Genomic DNA, 20,296 nt, shown 5'->3' on the forward strand with positions numbered 1-20,296 from the left:
TTATAACTATTAAAGAGGGAAGAGGTTTTAGCACAGGGGTGGGCAAACTATGGCCCGCGGGCCGGATGCGGCCCACGGGATTGTCCCCCGTAGTGCCGCAGGCTCCGTGCCACTCTCAGAAGTGGCCAGCACCATGTGCCGGGGGGGGGGGGGGGAAAGGGGTACCTGTGGGCGTGGCAAGGGCAGCGTATGAAGCCCTGGGAGTGGCCCAGGAGCCACGCAGGGATGTGGTTCTGGCCTGCCCTAGCCCTAGTGCGTGCTGCTGCCACCCTGGAGCCACTTTAGGTAAGCGGTGCTGGGCTGGAGCCTGAACCCCTCCTGCACCCCAGCCCCCCAACTCTCTGCCTGCACCTCGCACCCCTCCTGCACCCCAGCTCCCTGCCCTGAGCCCCCTGCTGCACTCCCGTGCACCTCAACCCCCGCCGTGAGCTCCCTCCGACAGTCTGCACCCCTTCTGCACCTCTCCTCTTCCCCAATCCCTTGCTCCGAGTCCGTTTCTGCACACTGCACCCCCTCCCACACCCTGTACTTCCTACCGCACTCCAACCCCCTGCCCCGGCCCTGCATACAATTTCCCCACCCAGATGTGGCCCTTGGCCCAAAAAAGTTAGCCCATCCCCGTTTTAACAGCTTTCTGGTAGCTATGTCCAACTCTTTTTGTGGCACTACATGTGATTTCTGAGAGATTGGGCATCCGTTTATCTTACTGGGGTTTCTGAGGAAACAAAGCACTAGCATTGTGCATGCTGATTCCATTTCTGAGGTAGACATTGCATCCCTTTATTCTTAACTTCCCAGAAGGGGGTTGGCAGGAGGAAAGTTTAACCATCACCCTGTAAAATGGCCAGTGGATGGGAAGATGACTACTGGAAAATTTGTTGACATTACTGTTTTGTGGTTCTTCGCATCTTTGTTCAGTGACCTAAAGAACTCTCCAGTTGTTGGATTGAGTTCTGAAGGTTTTACTTGTACTCTTGCTATTTTTCAGGAAAAACTCAAACAGTTCGAAGAAAGGTTAGCAGAAGAAAGACATAATCGTTTGGAGGAACGCAAGAGACAACGCAAAGAGGAGAGGCGTATTTCTTATTACAGAGAAAAGGAGGAGGAAGAGCAGAGATTGCAAGAAGAAAAAATGCTTAAAGGTAAAAATTAAGGGACATGCACTGAGTAAACAGATTGATATTGTATTTCATTGCTTCTTGAACCATCCCAAAATCCTTGAGGCAAGTATAGGTCACTGTGTTCCATCAGATAGTAGGAAGTTTTTCTGTTCCTTTCCATTCAGAGGAAAGTTCTATATTCATTGCAACCAGACAGTCCATCTTGTGAGATTCATGCTTGTGCAACCACCCAGCCTGCTGGCAGTCTCTCTCTGTGTACACACAACACACTTGGGGCAGAGGTGTGTGGGCTGAAGAGAGAAAATGAAGAGGCAATAATGATTGAGGTAGAGGATAGAGTAAGAATAGGAGTTGGAGAGTCTCTACTCAAAGGTTTCAGATTAGAGTTCTCGCGGTCTTTCTTTTTGTACATGAGGATTAAAAACAGAGGGGGAACATTGTTGCCATGCTGAGAACACGAGAATTACCATATCGGGTCATTGCGGTTTTCTCTGTAGTCCTGTCTGTGGTGGCCAGTACCTGAGACTTCAGAAGATGGTACTTGGAAATCCTTAGATTGGACAAATATGAAATAACTTTCCATAAGGCAAATATTTTCCCAACCCCCTGTTAGTGGATGGCTGAAGCCCTGAAGTGTCAGGTCTGTATCCGTTATAAAACATCTTAAAATCTTATCTTCATTCAGGATTTTTGTATCTGGTTTATGAAATAATTAGTTGCTTTTTTTGATGCATACTTGAAGAGCTTCTTGCCCATACTTGAAGTACATCCAGGTTGTTACGGTGTTAACTAGTATTTCACACCTTTAGTGTTAATAAATTGGATCCGTGCAGAGATATATAGGTATCTGCATGGTTGCTTTATTAAATATCCAACAGCTGTTGTGCCAGATATCAAGTTGATCAATTATTTTTTGTTTTTTCTGTCACTTAGACGTTAATTACTTTCAAAAGAAGAATGCCGCTGTTCACAAATACTACAATGGTTACTTAGATGTTTGTGGGTGTGAGGAGGACTACTGTGTACCCTTTCTCTTTTTTCCTCCGGTTATAAACTGCTCTCAGAGAGGATTTGCTATATTGGTAGTTTGTATTCTTTTGAAAAAAATAAACTAAATTCTTGTTGCAGAGCTTGAAGAGAAGGAACGTATTGAGCGTGAAAAACGTGAGCAGGAACAGCGGGAATATCAGGAGCGTGTCAGAAAACTAGAAGAAGTAGAGAGGAAAAAACGTCAAAGAGAGCTGGAAATTGAAGAGAGGGAGCGACGCAGAGAAGAGGAGAGGAGGGGTCTTGATGACCCACTTTCAAGAAGGGTATTCTGATTTGTTTGTTTTTGTAATGGGCTGGTTTTTCTTCCTCTCTATATTTTGTCAGGAGTTTGAAAATGCAGTTTAGGTGTGCTAATGAAAGCCGTGTAGAGGTGTACAAACCATAAGGAAAAGTTTCATTAAATTCTATGTGCTTAGTTGTTTATCTAGTTCAGAAGTTAATATTTGGGTATCAGCTATTGATGATTTATTCATTGGCCACAGAAAATTCGTTGTCATCAAATTGAACCAATATATTTAAAAGGATAGAGAATAGATTTAATTGTGGTAAGCGCAGATGAATTGGGAGGGACCAATGAGGAACAAAATTGTAATGGCTTTTGCTAAAGTTGTGAATCAGAATAGCCATTAAAGGGAAACTCCAGTCTAAACATAAAAATAAACCTACTCGCTATATCAGATTAGAAGAGTGAAAGACTAAAAAATATCTTTAAAAAATCAGATGTTATCATTTTGAAAATATAATAGAAAATAGGACTGAAATAATGCACTAGGGCTAGGAGAATGATCTTTGCATCTGTGATATGAATGGGGCACAACTGCATTTGTCAAGGCCAGAGAAAAGAAAGTTGTATTTGAGATATGAGATGAGGTTGGATGAGAGTTTTAGCTGTGTGGATGGATAAGAAAGACTTTGCAAGATTTAGACGTAGCCTGAATGTAGGAAGCTGGAGAGAGATCCAAGTCAAAGATGACACACGTTACAGGTCTGAGTGACAGGCAGGATGGTGGTGGTGATCACAGTGACTGAAAAAGGAGGTGAGGTGGGAAGATTAGGAGCTCTGTTTTATCCATCTTGAGCTTGTGCTTGATATGTAGACATCTAGATAGATTTCACAGACACACAAATGTGTAAAGGTACTCTGTATCCAGAGTACCTGAAAACACTTATTGTATAAGCAAAAAGAAAAGGAGGACTTGTGGCACCTTAGAGACTAACAAATGTATTTGAGGGTAAGCTTTCGTGAGCTACAGCTCACTTCATCGGATGCATGCAGTGGAAAATACAGTGCGAGATTTATATACACAGAGAACATGAAACAATGGGTGTTACCATACACACTGTAACAAGAGTGGTCAGGTAAGGTGAGCTATTACCAGCGTGGGGGCCGGGGGGGGACCTTTTGTAGTGATAATCAAGGTGGGACATTTCCAGCAGCTGACAAGAATGTCTGAGGAACGGGGGCGGGGGGAATAAACATGAGGAAATAGTTTTTACTTTGTGTAATGACCCATCCGCTCCCAGTCTTTATTCAAGCTGTAGCTCACGAAAGCTTTTGCTCAAATTTGTTAGTCTCTAAGGTGCCACAAGTCCTCCTTTTCTTTTTGTGGATACAGACTAACACGGCTGCTACTCTGAAACTTGTCATTATTGTATAAGGTTTTACTTGGTTATAGTGGATCATATCATGTAATAAATGAACACTTTTTAAGAAGTTGGATTGAAGTGATTGGATGTCTGCTGCTGTTTATGATAGTACATTCCTTTAACATGTCTTTGTAGATTGAGTACTAATATATTTCTTAGCTATAAAACCTAGCTGCTGCTTAAAGTCACACTACAACATTGCTCATGTACTTAATTAACTCTAGTCAACTTTTTGTTTTAGTAATATAGAATTTAAACTTTAAAGAAATATTACTTGTATTATCTGATAGGTCTGTTCCTTAGCTCAGCCAATTTACAGTTATTCAAGTGTTACATTGTAGAGAACATCAGATTAATTGGTGCCAGAGCATGGTGTTAAGTGAATGGATTGCAAATATTAGAAGTTCTGTATTTTTGTGCTCCCAAAGCTGATGCTGTTGTTTACCTGTGGTGAATATAGGAATCTCGTTGGGGTGATAGAGATTCTGACAGCACCTGGAGACGAACCGCTGAGCCAGAATCAGAATGGAGACGAGCACCACCAGAGAGGTAAGTAGAGGGAAATCAAGCATCTTGGCTGTTGGATCCACAATTTGTGGGCACTCTTCCTGTTGTCAGTCTGAGTAGCCTTTGCCTCTATTATGTCCAGCATTTGTATCTTTGAAAGTTATCCTCAAGGATTTTTTTAAACTCCTTTGTAAGTATTCCAAAGTAAGACAGAAGGAGTATAGCTATTTAAAAATGCAAATGGGGAAGAGGGGACTTGTGGTAAGATAAACACCCATCCAGACTCTATCATACTTTTATCTACGCATCCTTTTATCTAGAACATTGAATACAATTAAACTTCCTGGTTTATTTAAACCTTTACATTAAATCTAGCTGATGCCACCAAACATCTAATAAACCAGCAGCTGCTTACATGGTTTTTCCTTTGCTAAATCTGCAGCCTAATCAACCATAATCCCTACTTAAATGATTTGGTGCAGAGTTCAAAATGAGGGAAAGAGAGTGACTAGTTATAGGCTTTGTGATGACCTATCATATTAGGAATTTTCCATTAAGGAATTGAGAGAGATACCAAAGAACTATGTAACAAAAATGCCCAAAGCCTTGATTCAAACTCTAGGATAATTTACAGAAGCTGAAAATGTATGCTGCAAGCTGAAACTAACATCTAAAGAAATGTCATGAATTGAGAAGGGAAACAAACTGAAAAGGGAGAGTTTAAGGACTCAGTATTTGGAGGCTGTTCTTTTGCTAAAATCAGTAGTTGCTCAAACTTTTGTAGTGGTGACTCCTTTCACATAGGAAGCGACCCCCACCCCCTTATAAATTAAAAACACTTTTTATATTTTAACACCATTATAAGTGCTGGAGGCAAAGCGGGGTTTGGGGTGGAGACTGACCGCTCACGACCCCCCATGTAATAACCTTGCGACCCCCTGAGGGGTCCCGACCACCCAGTTTGAGAACCCCTGGCTAAAATGCTTATCCTGGGTCTGAATATTTTAGGATTTTGAGAATGACTAACTGCATAGAAGGAGAAATATAGGTCTTCGGGAGCTCTATGCATCTGTTAGAACTTTTCTTTCTCTTCCATGCAGTTAAAATGTTGAGAGAGGAATCAAAATCAGTACAGGCCAATATGCAAGGGTAGTGAACGTTCTCTTCATCAGTTCTTTTAATTTGTCCCAAGAGAGTAACTAAAATCAAATCTAGCCATAATACTTTCTGACATAGCTTGAAATGAAGGGTAGGGGTCCCTTATTCTTTGTACACCCAAAAGTCTCATTGGTTTTAGTGGTAGTCTGGGTGTACAAGGAGTGTGTTAATTTATATTGGACTCTAGTGTGGTAATGTAGATTTGACTGTAACTGAATAAAATGTTCAGAAATCTATTTGTGAATTAAGTGGCAGAGGCAGTGATATAGAGGGCAGAACACATAGCAGCAGCAGGAACACACATTTAGTTTGTGCCTACAGCTCCTTGCACAAATGGTGTCATGATGGAATCATCCCATGGACGCTAGTAAAGGTAAAGAAATTCAGAGACTGTCTTGCAAACGTAGACTTTTCACTTGACACCATGTTGTTAATCACTCAAATGCCGAGAGCCATATGAGAGTCCGTAATCGTGGAACTACTTGTAGAGTGCAGGCAGGCCTCCCACTGATTACCCAGGACTTCAGGGTGGTCATCTTAGCTGTCAATTTGTTCCAGTTGTCCTCAACTTTTTCTGGACCCTGAGCCTGTGTTACAACAGGAAAAAAATTGCAGATTCCCCTCCCTAGCCATAAAGAAAGAGAGGGTAGTCCTAACATGCTGGATGTGTTTGCAAATCCCAGGTTGAGAACCTGTGGTCTAGTCAATGGAGAGGCAACCTTCACCAGTACAAGGAAGATGGTGAACATAAGAAACAAAAGAAAGCATAAATCTCTTAGAATCCGGGCAACAAAATTGGTAATCTTCCAGATAATATCTGCAATGTGCCAAAACAGCCAAGGAAAATAAGTTTATTCCTGAATAGAGGCTGTGCAGTGTGTGTCAGAGTGAGGAACTTATCACCCCTAAAAACATTATATAAAATATTACCTGTCCATCAAAAACGTAGATTGGCCTTAGAAGGATGGCAGTTGCACTAGAATGCATCCTCAACAGGAGTGTCTGTTTCCACATCACCCATTTTAGGGAAAAATCCATAGAGATTGTTCACAACAAGCACGTCTAATTCCTGAGGGGGACCAGAGGAGGACCCTGGAATTCATCAGAGGGGGTGATAGCTGAAATAATACCATAGAAATGTAGGTCTGGACAGGACCTCAATAAGTCCTCCAGTGTATTCCCCCTGTGCCAAAGCAGGAATAAGTATATCTAGACCGTCCTTGATAGATGTTTGGCTAACTTGTTCTTAAAAACATCAGTGATGGTGATCCATTGCTTTTGCATGACTCATATTGCTCCCCCAGAGGAGCCCCAAATAGTTTGTTTCACGTGCTTCTGATAATGGGAAAAAAGACCTGATGTCTATTTCATGTGTGTATCTTATGTACTTTTTGAGTTATGAGTGAGCATAAGAATTCTCAAACTATCATCATCCACCAGGATTGGGGAAGAGTTAAGAGATCCTAATACCAGATCTCCCCCCTTTTGATTAGCATGAACTTGGTAGAAAAATTCTACCTGAATTGCAAAGGCATCAATCATACTTGGGAAATGGCCCAACTTGATGATCACTTTAGATAAGCTATTACCAGCAGGAGAGTGGGGTGGGAGGAGGTATTGTTTCATGGTCTCTGTGTATATAATGTCTTCTGCAGTTTCCACAGTATGCATCCAATGAAGTGAGCTGTAGCTCACGAAAGCTCATGCTCAAATAAATTGGTTAGTCTCTAAGGTGCCACAAATACTCCTTTTCTTTTTGCGAATACAGACTTACACGGCTGTTACTCTGAAACCAATCATTCTTTAAGCCGCACAAACCTTATCATGGAAATTGGGTTGCAGTCTTGAGTGTGGAGTGGCTACTGCCATTCTGTAATGAACTGAATAATAATCTTTTCTGATCATTCATTTTTGTTGCAAAAAGTTATCCCCCTATAGAACATTCTGCATATTAGTCTCACACAAGTGTGCATGTCATTCCTATGGTAGTATGTTTGACTGAGATTACAATTCATTTTCTAACTTCAATAAAAATATTTAATTTCAAAGGGAATTTTAGTAGAGAGCCACATTCAGAGTTGAATGAGCTCCCAGTTTCCCCTAATCGGTACCTATCACCTGACTTTTCTTTCCATCTGAAAAATTATTTCACAATCATGAAGGTACAAAGATTAGCAGAAGTAACTGGCACAGTATTTTACAATTACCTTCTTAAGATCTTGAGGAATCTGAGTTGTAGACTTTATTTTGCTGTGGTTATAGATGTCACAACTTCAGTCAATTTAAACACTTCTCAGAGCACCAATACAGCTAATTTTGATAGTGTTCCTAAACAGGTTTCAGAGTAACAGCCGTGATAGTCTGTATTCGAAAAAAGAAAAGGAGTACTTGTGGCACCTTAGAGACTAACCAATTTATTTGAGCATGAGCTTTCGTGAGCTACAGCTCACTTCATCGGATGCATACCGTGGAAACTGCAGCAGACTTTATATATACACAGAGAATATGAAACAATACCTCCTCCCACCCCACTGTCCTGCTGGTAATAGCTACAAACACCTACAAGATCTCTGTCAAGCTTTCTTACAACTACAATACCCACCTGCAGAAGTAAAGAAACAGATTGATAGAGCCAGAAGAGTTCCCAGAAGTTACCTACTACAGGACAGGCCTAACAAAGAAAATAACAGAACGCCACTAGCCGTCACCTTCAGCCCCCAACTAAAACCCCTCCAACGCATTATTAAGGATCTACAACCTATCCTAAAGGATGACCCAACACTCTCACAAATCTTGGGAGACAGACCAGTCCTTGCCTACAGACAGCCCCGCAACCTGAAGCAAATACTCACCAACAGCCACATACCACACAACAGAACCACTAACCCAGGAACTTATCCTTGCAACAAAGCCCGTTGCCAATTGTGCCCACATATCTATTCAGGAGACACCATCACAGGGCCTAATAACATCAGCCACACTATCAGAGGCTCGTTCACCTGCACATCCACCAATGTGATATATACCATCATGTGCCAGCAATGCCCCTCTGCCATGTACATATTGGTCAAACTGGACAGTCTCTACGTAAAAGAATAAATGGACACAAATCAGATGTCAAGAATTATAACATTCATAAACCAGTCGGAGAACACTTCAATCTCTCTGGTCACGCAATCACAGACATGAAGGTCGCTATCTTAAAACAAAAAAACTTCAAATCCAGACTCCAGCGAGAAACTGCTGAATTGGAATTCATTTGCAAATTGGATACTATTAATTTAGGCTTAAATAGAGACTGGGAGTGGCTAAGTCATTATGCAAGGTAGCCTGTTTCCTCTTGTTTTTTCCTACCCCCCCCCCCCCCCCAGATGTTCTGGTTTAACTTGGATTTAAACTTGGAGAGTGGTCAGTTTGGATGAGCTATTACCAGCAGGAGAGTGAGTTTGCGTGTGTATGGGGGTGGGGGGGATGTGAGAAAACCTGGATTTGTGCAGGAAATAGCCCAACTTGATGATCATGCACATTGTGTAAAGAGTTGTCACTTTGGATGGGCTATCACCTGCAGGAGAGTGAATTTGTGTGGGGGGGTGGAGGGTGAGAAAACCTGGATTTGTGCTGGAAATGGCCCACCTGATGATCACTTTAGATAAGCTATTACCAGCAGGACAGTGGGGTGGGAGGAGGTATTGTTTCATATTCTCTGTGTATATATAAAGTCTGCTGCAGTTTCCACGGTATGCATCCGATGAAGTGAGCTGTAGCTCACGAAAGCTCATGCTCAAATAAATTGGTTAGTCTCTAAGGTGCCACAAGTACTCCTTTTCTTTGTTCCTAAACAGTCACCTTTCATAGAATCAGAGACTTTCACCAGAGACTGAGTAGGAAAAACTTTAGCTTGAAAGAGAATTCTCCAATTCGAGTGCACATAGGAGTCTAGAATAGAATTGCTGTCTCATTGTGAATTAAAGGTAATTATACTCTCCCTCATTCTGGAAGAAGAAACAGGAAGATGTAGCTCAGATTTCTCAAGATTGTTGAGGTACGGGTTGTGTCAAATTAACAGCTACATACTCTTCCCTTCTTGTTGGAATCCTACATTAATTTTTTTAACCAAATCTTTGTAGTTTACCTCTAAGTGGTCCAATAATGTACATTTCTACTGTTTCATTTCTTTTCAAATTCATGAGAAATTCAAATCCAGGTTAACACCTTGACTCGTAATTCCTAAAAAAGGAGACACCACCCTCCATCTTCATAATAAACTGTCCCACATTCCCCACAAATAGTGAAGATGTTTTATGGTAATTAATTTCCTAAAATGGGGAGGAAACCTTCACCTCTTGACAGAACCATGGCTTGTGACTTGTGTAAATATGTAAAATGGATGCCATCCTTTCTGTAGTCATTGCTGTTGTGAATGAAGAGATGTAGTACACAGGCCAAATGTATATAGAGCACTTGGTGAAGCATTAAAATAAACAATATGTCTTGAGTAATGATGAGGTAGAAAGCTCACACTCATATCCAGGCGGTATCCCATCTTTTCAGCTTTTGTGGACCAAACATATTTCAGAAGATCAGGGAGCCACAATCAGTATTATGGGGCAGATTCTGCCATTGCTGTACTTCCTTTGCCTCACTTCAGAATGGGGGAGTCCCCAGAGGGCATAGTCAGTCTGTCAATATCCTGTACCTCCCTACTTGCAGCCACCTAGCGCAGAGGGTGAGGAGGATGAGAGGCAGGAGCGCATTGTCCTCTGACCATTCCAAGTTGGATTATGATTCCTACAGGACTGTTGACAGTTAAAGCATCCAAAGGCTGCTGTGATGGACCTGTACCTGATTGTTGGTTACCAACTTCTGGACTGCACTGTGAGACAGGGAGGAAGAGATGGGAGCCATCCTTTAACAGTCATTCCCTTAAACTAGTGGTCCCCAAACTTTTTACCTCGTGCCCCCACCCCAGAGCCGGGGCCTGGAGCGGGGCCACGGCTCTGGGATGGGGGGGGGGGGGGAATGCGGCATGGGGTAAGGGAGCCGCCCGTCGTCCGTCTCCCCCCCCCCAACATTCTTTGGCACTCCCCTAGGGGGGTGTGCCCCACAGATTTGGGATCTTTGCCTTAGACTCTGGCAGAGCCCCTCCGATTCTTTTCCTGCTCTTCTTGGATTCCCACAAATCAGCAGGGAAGAGGCAGTGAAGCAGCCAGACTTATTCCCTTTGCAGTTCAGCAGGGGAGCAGCTGAAGCCTGGAAGCTACTCAGAGCATTTCCTGGGGCAACAGGGGAGGTGATACCTCCTACCTCCTTCTGACAGTGATGAGGCTGATTCAGACACTTCCAGTTAGAAATAGCAAGGGGACTGGTTGGGGAACGTATTTTCAACTTGCAATCAATTGCATGCTTTCTTTGTAACGTGCATCTTCAAGGGCCACAGGTGGACCCACTGCTCTAATACATAAACCTTTCTTCACTTTTCACTCTTGTCATGTGGTTTAATAGGGAATGGCGCCGTGGAGAAGGGCGTGATGATGAAAGACCTTTCCGAAGAGGAGATGATCTACTTAGACGTGGTGGTGCTGAAGAGAAAGAGCCTTCTTCCCGGGAAGCAAATGAAGACAGAGCCCCCAAGCGAGATGTGGACAAGGACGGGGAACCTAGGCGGGACGAGGACAGGGAACCCAAGCGGGGCGTGAACGGGGAACCCAGACGGGGTGTGGACGAGGACGGGGAACCCAGGCAGGAGGAGAATGGGGAACCCGCGCAGGGTGTGGATCAGGACAGAGGGAGTTGGCGCACTGCAGATGCGGACAGGGGGCCCAGGCGCGGGCTGGATGAGGACAGGGGGCCCAGGCGCGGGCTGGATGAGGACAGGGGGCCCAGGCGCGGGCTGGATGAGGACAGGGGGCCCAGGCGCGGGCTGGATGAGGACAGGGGGAGTTGGCGCACTGTGGATGAGGACAGGGGGCCCAGGCGCGGGCTGGATGAGGACAGGGGGCCCAGGCGCGGGCTGGATGAGGACCGGGGGAGTTGGCGCACTGCAGATGACGACAGGGGACCCAGGCGGGGCCTGGATGACGACAGGGGACCCAGGCGGGGCCTGGATGACGACAGGGGGAGTTGGCGCATTGCAGATGACAACAGGGGACCTAGGCGGGGCCTGGATGACGACAGAATTTCCAGGCGAGATGAGGACAGAGGCCCCTGGCGTAGTGCAGATGAGGATCGACTCTCAAGACGTGATGATGACAGGGGTCCATGGCGTGGTGGGGATGATGACAGAGGGCCCAGGCGTGGTGATGATTCAAGACCTGGTCCTTGGAGACCATTTGGTAAACCAGGTAACATAATTTTGTAATTAAACTATATGGATTTTTTCATAATTCTATCCCTTTTCCAAAAATGAAATTTGCTGAGTTTAGTAAGATGTATATTAAGTATTAGATACTTGAGATAGCAGAAATAACTGGATCCAGTTGTGTGTGTGATCTTTAAATCAAGATTAGGTGTGTTTCTGAAAGGTATGCTCTAATTCAAACGAGGAATTAGTATGAGTCTATTAATTTTCTGTTGCAAATGGCTGGATCAATCTGGCTAATTTGTATGCTCCTCTCATTTTAAATGATCATTTTCATTTTATTGATTTTTTTTAAAAAAAATAAATGTTTATTGCTTCTGTAGCAGATATTTAAAGGTCAAATATTAATGCTGGGAATTCACTTGTCTTGTGAACTAAAAACTTCATGGCCTCATGGGGCAGAATCAGCTTTTTACTGGACTAATGCAGCTTTGGCTCCCTTTCCTTTTTAAACTGTCGCAGAGATCAGCCTCTTTTAAAGAGAATTTGGAATTAATCTGCCGAGAAGTTGGATTGTAGTACCTCTGTGGTTTTGTGCATCTTTTTATTTATAGCGTGCAAAAAATATTTCCAGTCAGTTATTTGAAATCTTAGCTGATAATGGCTATAACAGTTGTTTTCTGATTTCCTGTAATGCTTAGCGAGGTCTGAACTGTTGACTGTCTTGCCAATACTTTTATTATCTTCTGGTCACTTTTTTAAAGTTGTAATTAAGAAAAAGCACAGATGTTAAATGGAAACATTTAAACAAGTAATGTAATAATTCTGAAATCCAATTCCAACATGATCATAAGTGAATAAACCCCAGTGCCACCCTCCAAAAGCTTTTCCTTTCTCCCTCCAGAAGAAAGACAGGATGAACAAAGTGTAATAGAGGAGTATTACTAATACATGCAACTGAGAATCATAGATCACTGAGTGGTATCGCCAGAGGCATTGGGCAAATTGATCTTATTTGAAATAGTAATTCAAATTTTAAAAGTAGGAGCCATGATCCCCAAATTAATGATGATTTCTGAAGTTCAGCGTGTTTAAAATCTTTTTTCCTTGTAGACAGGGCTGAGGAAGCCTTGGCTGTTCGAGGTTATACTAATGCCCTGTTGTTTAGTGTTTAGTTTGACATTTGTGTCAATGAGCCCTCTGAGATGTTTGGCATTCCATAAACTGTTTGAACTGACTAAAGGCTTGTCTACACTGGCACTTTACAGCGCTGCAACTTTCTCGCTCAGGGGTGTGAAAAAACACCCCCCGAGCGCTGCAAGTTTCAGCGAGGTGACGTGCCAGTACAGACAGTGCACCAGCGCTGGGAGCTACTCCCCTCACAGAGGTGTCTTTTTCACAGCCACGTCAAAGTGCTGCCAGTGAAGACATGCCCTAAAAAATACAGATTTGTTCAGCCCTTTGCTGAACTACTATGGGGAGTATGGGTTTCTTCACGTGAATGAGGCACCTGACTTACATTAAACATAGGTGGTTCTTCGAGTCTTTGTGGATCCCACTCGAGGTGGGAGCCAAATGGACAAAAACTTGAAGCAGAATCACAGTTACTGTAAAGGCAAGTAAACCTCTCTCTCTTGACTACTCCGAGTTTAGTCAGAAAATAATTTGATTCCGTTTGTTACTAACAGGCGGATGGAGAGAACGAGAGAAAGCTCGTGAAGACAGCTGGGGACCCCCGCGAGACTCCAGACCTTCAGAAGACCGTGAGTTGGATAGAGATAAAGATTGTGATGAGAACGAAAAGGATCGTGAGATTGACAAAGAACGTGACCTTGATCGGGATGATCGCTTCAGACGTCCAAGGTTTGATTTTTCTGTTGGTAACAATATTGATAGGAGTTTTGTAAAAGCCATCAGCTTTTTTCCTCTTTCATGAAATTAGACACATCTTTAAAGCAATAAACAAATTATAATGATTTTTCAGATTGTGAAGAAAACCCTAATTGTTCCCAGAAGCAGCCACAAAATGTTTTACTGCTCACTTTTAAATATTATTGCATTCCTTTTCTTAGTCAAGATTGAGCATTGATCTTAGGTTTCACTAAAATGAAAGATCTTAACTTTAAACACGCCAATAAATTTTTCTCATAAATGGTGCCCTGTGTGCCTGGTACATCGTCACATTGAAACCGTCTGTTTTAAATAACTTGCCCTTTTTAACACTGCTGGGTTCACTGCAGCAGAAGCCAGATAAAGGCTTAGTCTTATTTTTAAATGGCAAAAGGGATGAGGCTGCCTGGAGAAGAGGACCAGCTGAGGAAGCTTCCAGCTGGAGAGATTCAAGTCGTAGAGATGAATGGGACAGAGGTGGTCGTGACATGAGAGATCGGCGTGGTGATGATAGAGATAGAAGAGGACCTTCGATCAGAACAGACCGTGAAGAAAGTATGTTTGTTTACCCTTATCAGTTTAAATATTTATCACCGGGGATCATTTATACTGTGGCCCCTTTACATCGCTCTGGCCATGGGTATACATATATACCCAGTTAAGGTCCCTTTTACTGTCAGTCCCCCCTGTCAGTGTGGTAGAAAGGAAAGGAGCCTTGGTGTAAATGTGAATCTAGCCCTGAATCTTATTTAAAAAAAAAAAAAATATTCCAGTAGATTCTTGGCATTTGAGATATAGATCAGAAATGAAAGAATGAGACTATTAAGATTGTCACTTGGAGTGCTGGGTGAAATGTTTGGGGCAAATAGTTTATTCACCAAAACATGCACCATTGGCTGACCTGAAGCTATTCACGAATTTGACCCGATCGTGTTGGCTAGGGCCACACTCTGTCAGTCCATCCCCCTTTACACTCTTTAGCCCAGTGGTTAGGGTATTTGCCTGGGATGCTGGAGACCCAGGTTTAAATCCCCATTCAGGAGCAGAGACTTGAAGTCATGTCTTCACCCATGTGAGCATTCTAACCACTGGATTACAAGCTGTTGTGGCATGAGTTGCTCTTAATCTGTCCTAGTGAAGCAATTCCATTTTGTAGAAATACTTAAATATTAATTGAGCCAAAGAGAGAGTTGGAGACGTGGATTCAGAGGCGGGATTTGAATCCACAACTGACTCACCACATGAGTACATGTCCTCATTACAGCCATAGTGTATGTGCTTATGTCCCCTTTGTTTCAATCCAGAATAGGGATGCTGCCCTGAATCTGGTCCTCATTGATAAAATGGAGCAGAAAATGCAATGCAAGACCTCCTGACAAGTGAAAGGAGGGGGAACTGGTTTTTAGCTGAGATTTTTTTATACTGTTAAGCTTGGTATTTGAAAGTGTCTTCCATTTAGCTTCCGCGTTATTGCAAAACAGATTATATTCTTCAACTTCTTATCTTTACTGTGAAATAAATAGTTTCCTATACAGTTTAGCATTCCAGAGCACTCTTATGTGCAGGATGAGGTGGTGTTAACCCAGTGAAACTTCTGCTACTTTTAACTTTGCCTACAAGCGGATAGAATTTGCGTTTTTTTTTTTTTTTTTAAGACCAGGCATACCTAAAACCTTCTCCCCATTTACATAAAATTTGGGGGGGTTCAGTTTTTAGGATTCATTTTGTTATGAAACCCAACTGTTTTCTAGCCAGATATTTTAAGTTGTCTCAAGATTTGGTACTTATGGCCTAATAATTTATTTTTTTGTTTTTTAGCTACATAAACAGTGAGTTTATTATGTACATTAAACAGAGCTCTAGCCAGATTAAGGCTAGTTCTGAGCAACTGAAAAAATAAGTCACTTGACAAGCTTTCATTACAATACTGTAAAATTAAACCATGGGCTCTGACCCTGGGTGTCACCACCATTTTGCTGTATTGCTACATGGGAGCAGTGGTTCCAGTATGGCAAAGTTCGAGAACCATTTAATTATACTATCAGAGCTGGGCTTGTTGATTTAAACTCCTGTAAGGGACTGTAGTAATACCAAAAAAGTGGTTTCTAATGATCTTGCACATTTTTAGCAAGTTCATGGCGGCGTGGTGATGAGAGAAAAGAAGAACGTGGGGAAGAACATGAAACTACCCGGCGAGCTGCTCCAGCTCCTACTCCTACTCCTGTTCCTGCTGCTGCTGCTGCTGCTCCTCCTATTTCAAAAGACAGGGAGAGAGATGCAGAGAGCGAGAAGGGGTCCTGGAGAACTGAAAAAGAACGAGAATCTCTTCGTCGCGCTAAAAATGAAACAGATGAAGATGGATGGACCACTGTACGACGTTAAGTCAAAACCTAAACAGTTTAACAGGTGTTTTAGAGTTGATTTGATCAAATCCACAGATTATTATATTTGTGCTTATAAACATTCAGAATTGGTATTCTTTGACAAATGTTTTGAGAACATGAAAGCATGAGCCTGTATTACTTACTCATATATAGATTGATCATGCACAAAACTAGCAGCAGAAGGTTGGAAATTGAATGCCGGTTTCTGAAATTACAAATGTTGCATATTTCACAGATCACTTGTTGCTAAAATAGAAATGTGAACTTTATAGCTATCTTGAGCACCACTTATCTCTCAAACTAAAACAAACTGACCTTTTAAAAAAATTCTGAATTTGGAATGGGGTATGATTTATCACAGAACATGCAGTTGAAAAATCTCACATAAAATGGTCACATTATTGAAAAGGTGGAGCTGGATTAATTTCCATAATTGGCCAAGATGAACTATAAAAAACCCCCTCCCCTACTGAGGTATTTTTGAGGGCAAGAGATTTTTGTGAGGTATTTTAGCATCATCTGAACTCAGTAAGTTGTTTAAATTTAAATTACTATAAACATTCTGAACATTAGCTACACTGGGATATTTTCTATGATTTTACTTGAATGCATATGAAACCATTTTGCAGTCCTTCTAATAAGGAATATTGCTGCAGTGTGAAACAAAACATCATTAGACTTTTAAAACTCAAGCGTTATGGTCAACATACTGCTGAGTATTTTGTTTTGCCAATAGCATAACTGCTTTTTCCATTACTGGATAATTCATGCCTTTCAAGCATTTATAAATATTGTCATATTTAAAATGTGTGGTTTTGGAGGAATTCAGATTTTTTTCCCCAACTTTGTCTTCAGGGTAAATGCTTTCCTTTTCAACAAGTGCTTTGTAGTAATGGCTGTGTTGACTGACTTCAATTTTGGGGTGCAGTAACAATGTTAATCATTAACTATCTGGTCTTATTGAAGCCAACACAGAACTTGCTGCTGTGTTTCTCTTCAATGAAAAATAAACTTATAGAATTAGCTTCTATTGTGTAATGACTTTTTAATTAACATTACTGATGTATTTTTATATGAAAAAGGCAAGCTGCTTAACTTATTCCCTTCCTCCATATCTACTCTTTTCTGTCCCAAATGAAAGAGAAAGAAACTTGCCTCTTGTATGGTTTTCTGACTGGGAAATGGGATGATTCATTTATGGCAAACATGAACTTAAGTTATTGTGCTCCTTCTCTTGTCCCTTCTCCTGCATCCTCCATGAAAAACCTTCACCTCCACAGCCATCTTCCTTTGAGGGTTGGATGGGAGTGTCTTTGGAGTCCATCAGCTCTGCTCCTGGCTTGGCCATAGCAATCGCTTTAAAGCAACATTGTATGCTGCTTAGCAAAGCAATACTCTGGACTACCTCTGTATCCTCTTATTCTGTGAGAGATGGAACTAGACTGGGGCGGGCAAACTTTTTGGCCTCAGGGACGCATGGTGTTTCCAAAATTGTATGGAGGGCTGGTTAGGGGAGGCTGTGCCTCCCTAAACAGCCAGGTGTGGCCTGGCCCCTGCCCCCTATCTGTCCCCCCCACTTCTCATCCCCTGATGGCCCCCCAGTACTCCTGCCCCATCCATCCACCCCTTCTCCCTGACTGACCCCAGACCCCCCACCCCTAACTGCCCCCTGCTGCCCCATCCAACCCCCCAACTCCATTCTGACCCCCCCCAAGGATCTCTGCCCCATCCAACCACGCTTTCTCTCTGTCCCCTGACCACCCCCAAAATCCCACCCAACCCCTCCTCTCGTTCCTGACAGCCCCCCTGGGACTCCTGCCCCCATTCAATCCCCCTATTCCCCACCCTCTGACTGCCCTGACCACCCACCAAACTCCCCTGCCTCCTTACCACACTGCCTGGAGCACCGGTGGCTGGCGGCACGGCTGCACCAGGACAGGCAGTCGAACGCCGGGTCAGGCCGGGCTCTGCAACTGCGCTGCCCCAGGAGCTCACAGCCCTGCTGCTCAGAGCATTGTGCTGTGGGGGAGGCGGAACAGCAGGGGAGGGGCCAGGGGCTGCATGTGGCCCGCAGTTTACCCACCTCTGAACTAGACAATAGGACCCACGTCTCAGTGATAACATAGTATACTACCCACAAGTACTCATTGGACAGTCTCTTGATACTTGCAGTTGTCCCGAAAGTGCACTCCTAGTCTGAAAAAGGACTATACAAATCAATTATTTTTCCCTTTTTCTGAGTAAAACTATACTTGTTTGGGGTACATGATATGTATAGTCATGACTCTCTTTTCTAAGATTCTGCCACCATGTAATCCTTCCCTTGGCAGCAGAACTCAATTCCAGAATCTGAAGTTTACATTTAAAAAAAATTTAAGTCCTTGACACAACTTTGAGAACATCAAGTACACACAGACACAATGTCTTCAGGTCTGTGCATAACCTAAAGGAGTCAGAGACGTGAACTGATGCCACTCATCTCAGTGGCCTGTTAACTCTGAAACTTAAAGGTGGCAACTGTAAATGTTAAAGTTTACTGCTCATTTTAGTAGAAATATCCTCTGATGTACCTGCCATACCTCTCCAGGTTCGAAAAGCTACAAATGACCAGCTCCAATTGCTGAAACCTCCCCAACAGCTTCTGATGATGTGACTATGCATTAATACATAATTGGACATTTAAAAAAACCTAACTGTGACCATCAAGTTGTTTAATGCAAATTAAAAGCTACTGTACTGATTCACTTTCATAATTAACCCTCATTTTTGTAAATTATCAATTGAACTGCTGCAGAACGTAAATTCAGCTTGTTCATTTTTAGGGGTGTATACAATTTGTTCTATAGTTGCAGGTCACTCTTAAATTACTTCATCTTAATTTGTGTGAGAGGAGAGTGAGGTGAGATGTAATCAGAATTTTTTTTTTTAAATCTGATTTTGCATTATAAGTATCAATACATGCACTGCTAGCTGTGTGTTTATTAATTCCCTGTGTATTGTGAGTCATCTTGGATTTGCAAGTTACATAGGTTTAATATATATCACCAAAGGCGGCATGTATTAGAGGAACATTTATGGATCACTTGATAGTGAAGTACTGCGGATACATATTTTCTGAGTCTGTGGTGGAACATCTAGCCAGCAGGGAGAATGCTATCACTTTGTTTACTCTGCTTTTCACTTAAATTGGAAAGTAGGCTACTTTTGTAGTAGTGGAATGCTTGGGTTGCAGATAATGTAAAACATTCCCCTACATCTAGACAAGATTTACCAGTGCATTTAAAAAGATATGGCTAAATTATGTGAACTTTTAAAACAAAAGCTAAAATTTAAGCTTAATTTGAATCTTACACTTCAGTAATGCACTGCTACTACAGGACTATGTCATCCTGCTGTTGCAATACACTTCACAGATGCTTGGCTGTACAAGCATCCCTGTAAAATGTTACTGTGATACAGCTGTCAGGCTAGCTTACTAGTCATCTTGTATAAATCCCTCTGTGACATGAGCCATCTTAAGATTGTCATTTTAAATGCATTTCCATTTGTGTGAAAATTGCTTCTGTACCCCCCCGCCCCACTACTTTTATAAGACAAAGGAAGCAATTCTTAAGACTAGCTCTTTGCTTAACCCTCCTGTGATTCCTAGGGTTTAGATTACTATTTATTCAGGTATTTATAGGTAATTTAATAAATCTAAATAAAGCCACTTGCTGAGGGAAACTGATAAGTTACAACATCATTCACTGGGCATGAAGACAGTAAGAACAGTAAGGAGACACCCAGTTCTCAGACAGGAAGAATAAATTCTCATATAGAATAAAGATTCTTAGATTCTAGCATTGGCTGTAGTGTATCTAGACTTAATCTAGTGGAATAAGCTTTTTCACTGGATAACTTGTTTTAAAAAAAATGGTTTCCCAGCCTCATTAGCGACCTGAGGATGGTAATACTATGAGTGGCCAAGGTGAAAAAAATACCTTTTTGGAAAGACAATTGTTAGATTTTAGAAGTTTAGTCTTAAGTTTAAACCACACTTTTTTTTAAATAAAATTAGTTTCAAAGGGAGTTATTTTACATGAAACAGACCTTTTTATAAAAAGTAATATCATGCTCATAAGAGGAAATATCTTAAACTGTTGACCCTAACATTGTGAGTTCAATCTCTGAGAGGGGGAAAAAAAATTGGGAATTGTGCCTGCTTTGAGCAGGGGGTTGGACCAGATGATCTCCTGAGGTCC

At 42.2% G+C, this 20,296-nt stretch overlaps 1 protein-coding gene across 1 annotated transcript in view; it reads left to right on the forward strand.

Annotated features, from left to right (window-relative positions):
- Positions 1–17,079, forward strand: part of EIF3A (eukaryotic translation initiation factor 3 subunit A) — a 49,181-nt gene extending 32,102 nt beyond the window's left edge. The window contains exons 16-22 of the mRNA XM_084634866.1: positions 989–1,142; positions 2,250–2,434; positions 4,279–4,367; positions 10,986–11,824; positions 13,470–13,644; positions 14,066–14,226; positions 15,800–17,079. Coding sequence (XP_084490992.1) covers positions 989–1,142; positions 2,250–2,434; positions 4,279–4,367; positions 10,986–11,824; positions 13,470–13,644; positions 14,066–14,226; positions 15,800–16,053 — 1,857 coding nt within the window. The 3' untranslated portion in view covers positions 16,054–17,079. The remainder of the gene's footprint in view (positions 1–988; positions 1,143–2,249; positions 2,435–4,278; positions 4,368–10,985; positions 11,825–13,469; positions 13,645–14,065; positions 14,227–15,799) is intronic.
- Positions 17,080–20,296: the final 3,217 nt, after the last annotated feature.

Source organism: Lepidochelys olivacea (assembly GCF_965140295.1).
Source record: "Lepidochelys olivacea isolate rLepOli2 genome assembly, chromosome: 7".
NCBI classification, from domain to species: Eukaryota; Metazoa; Chordata; order Testudines; family Cheloniidae; genus Lepidochelys; species Lepidochelys olivacea.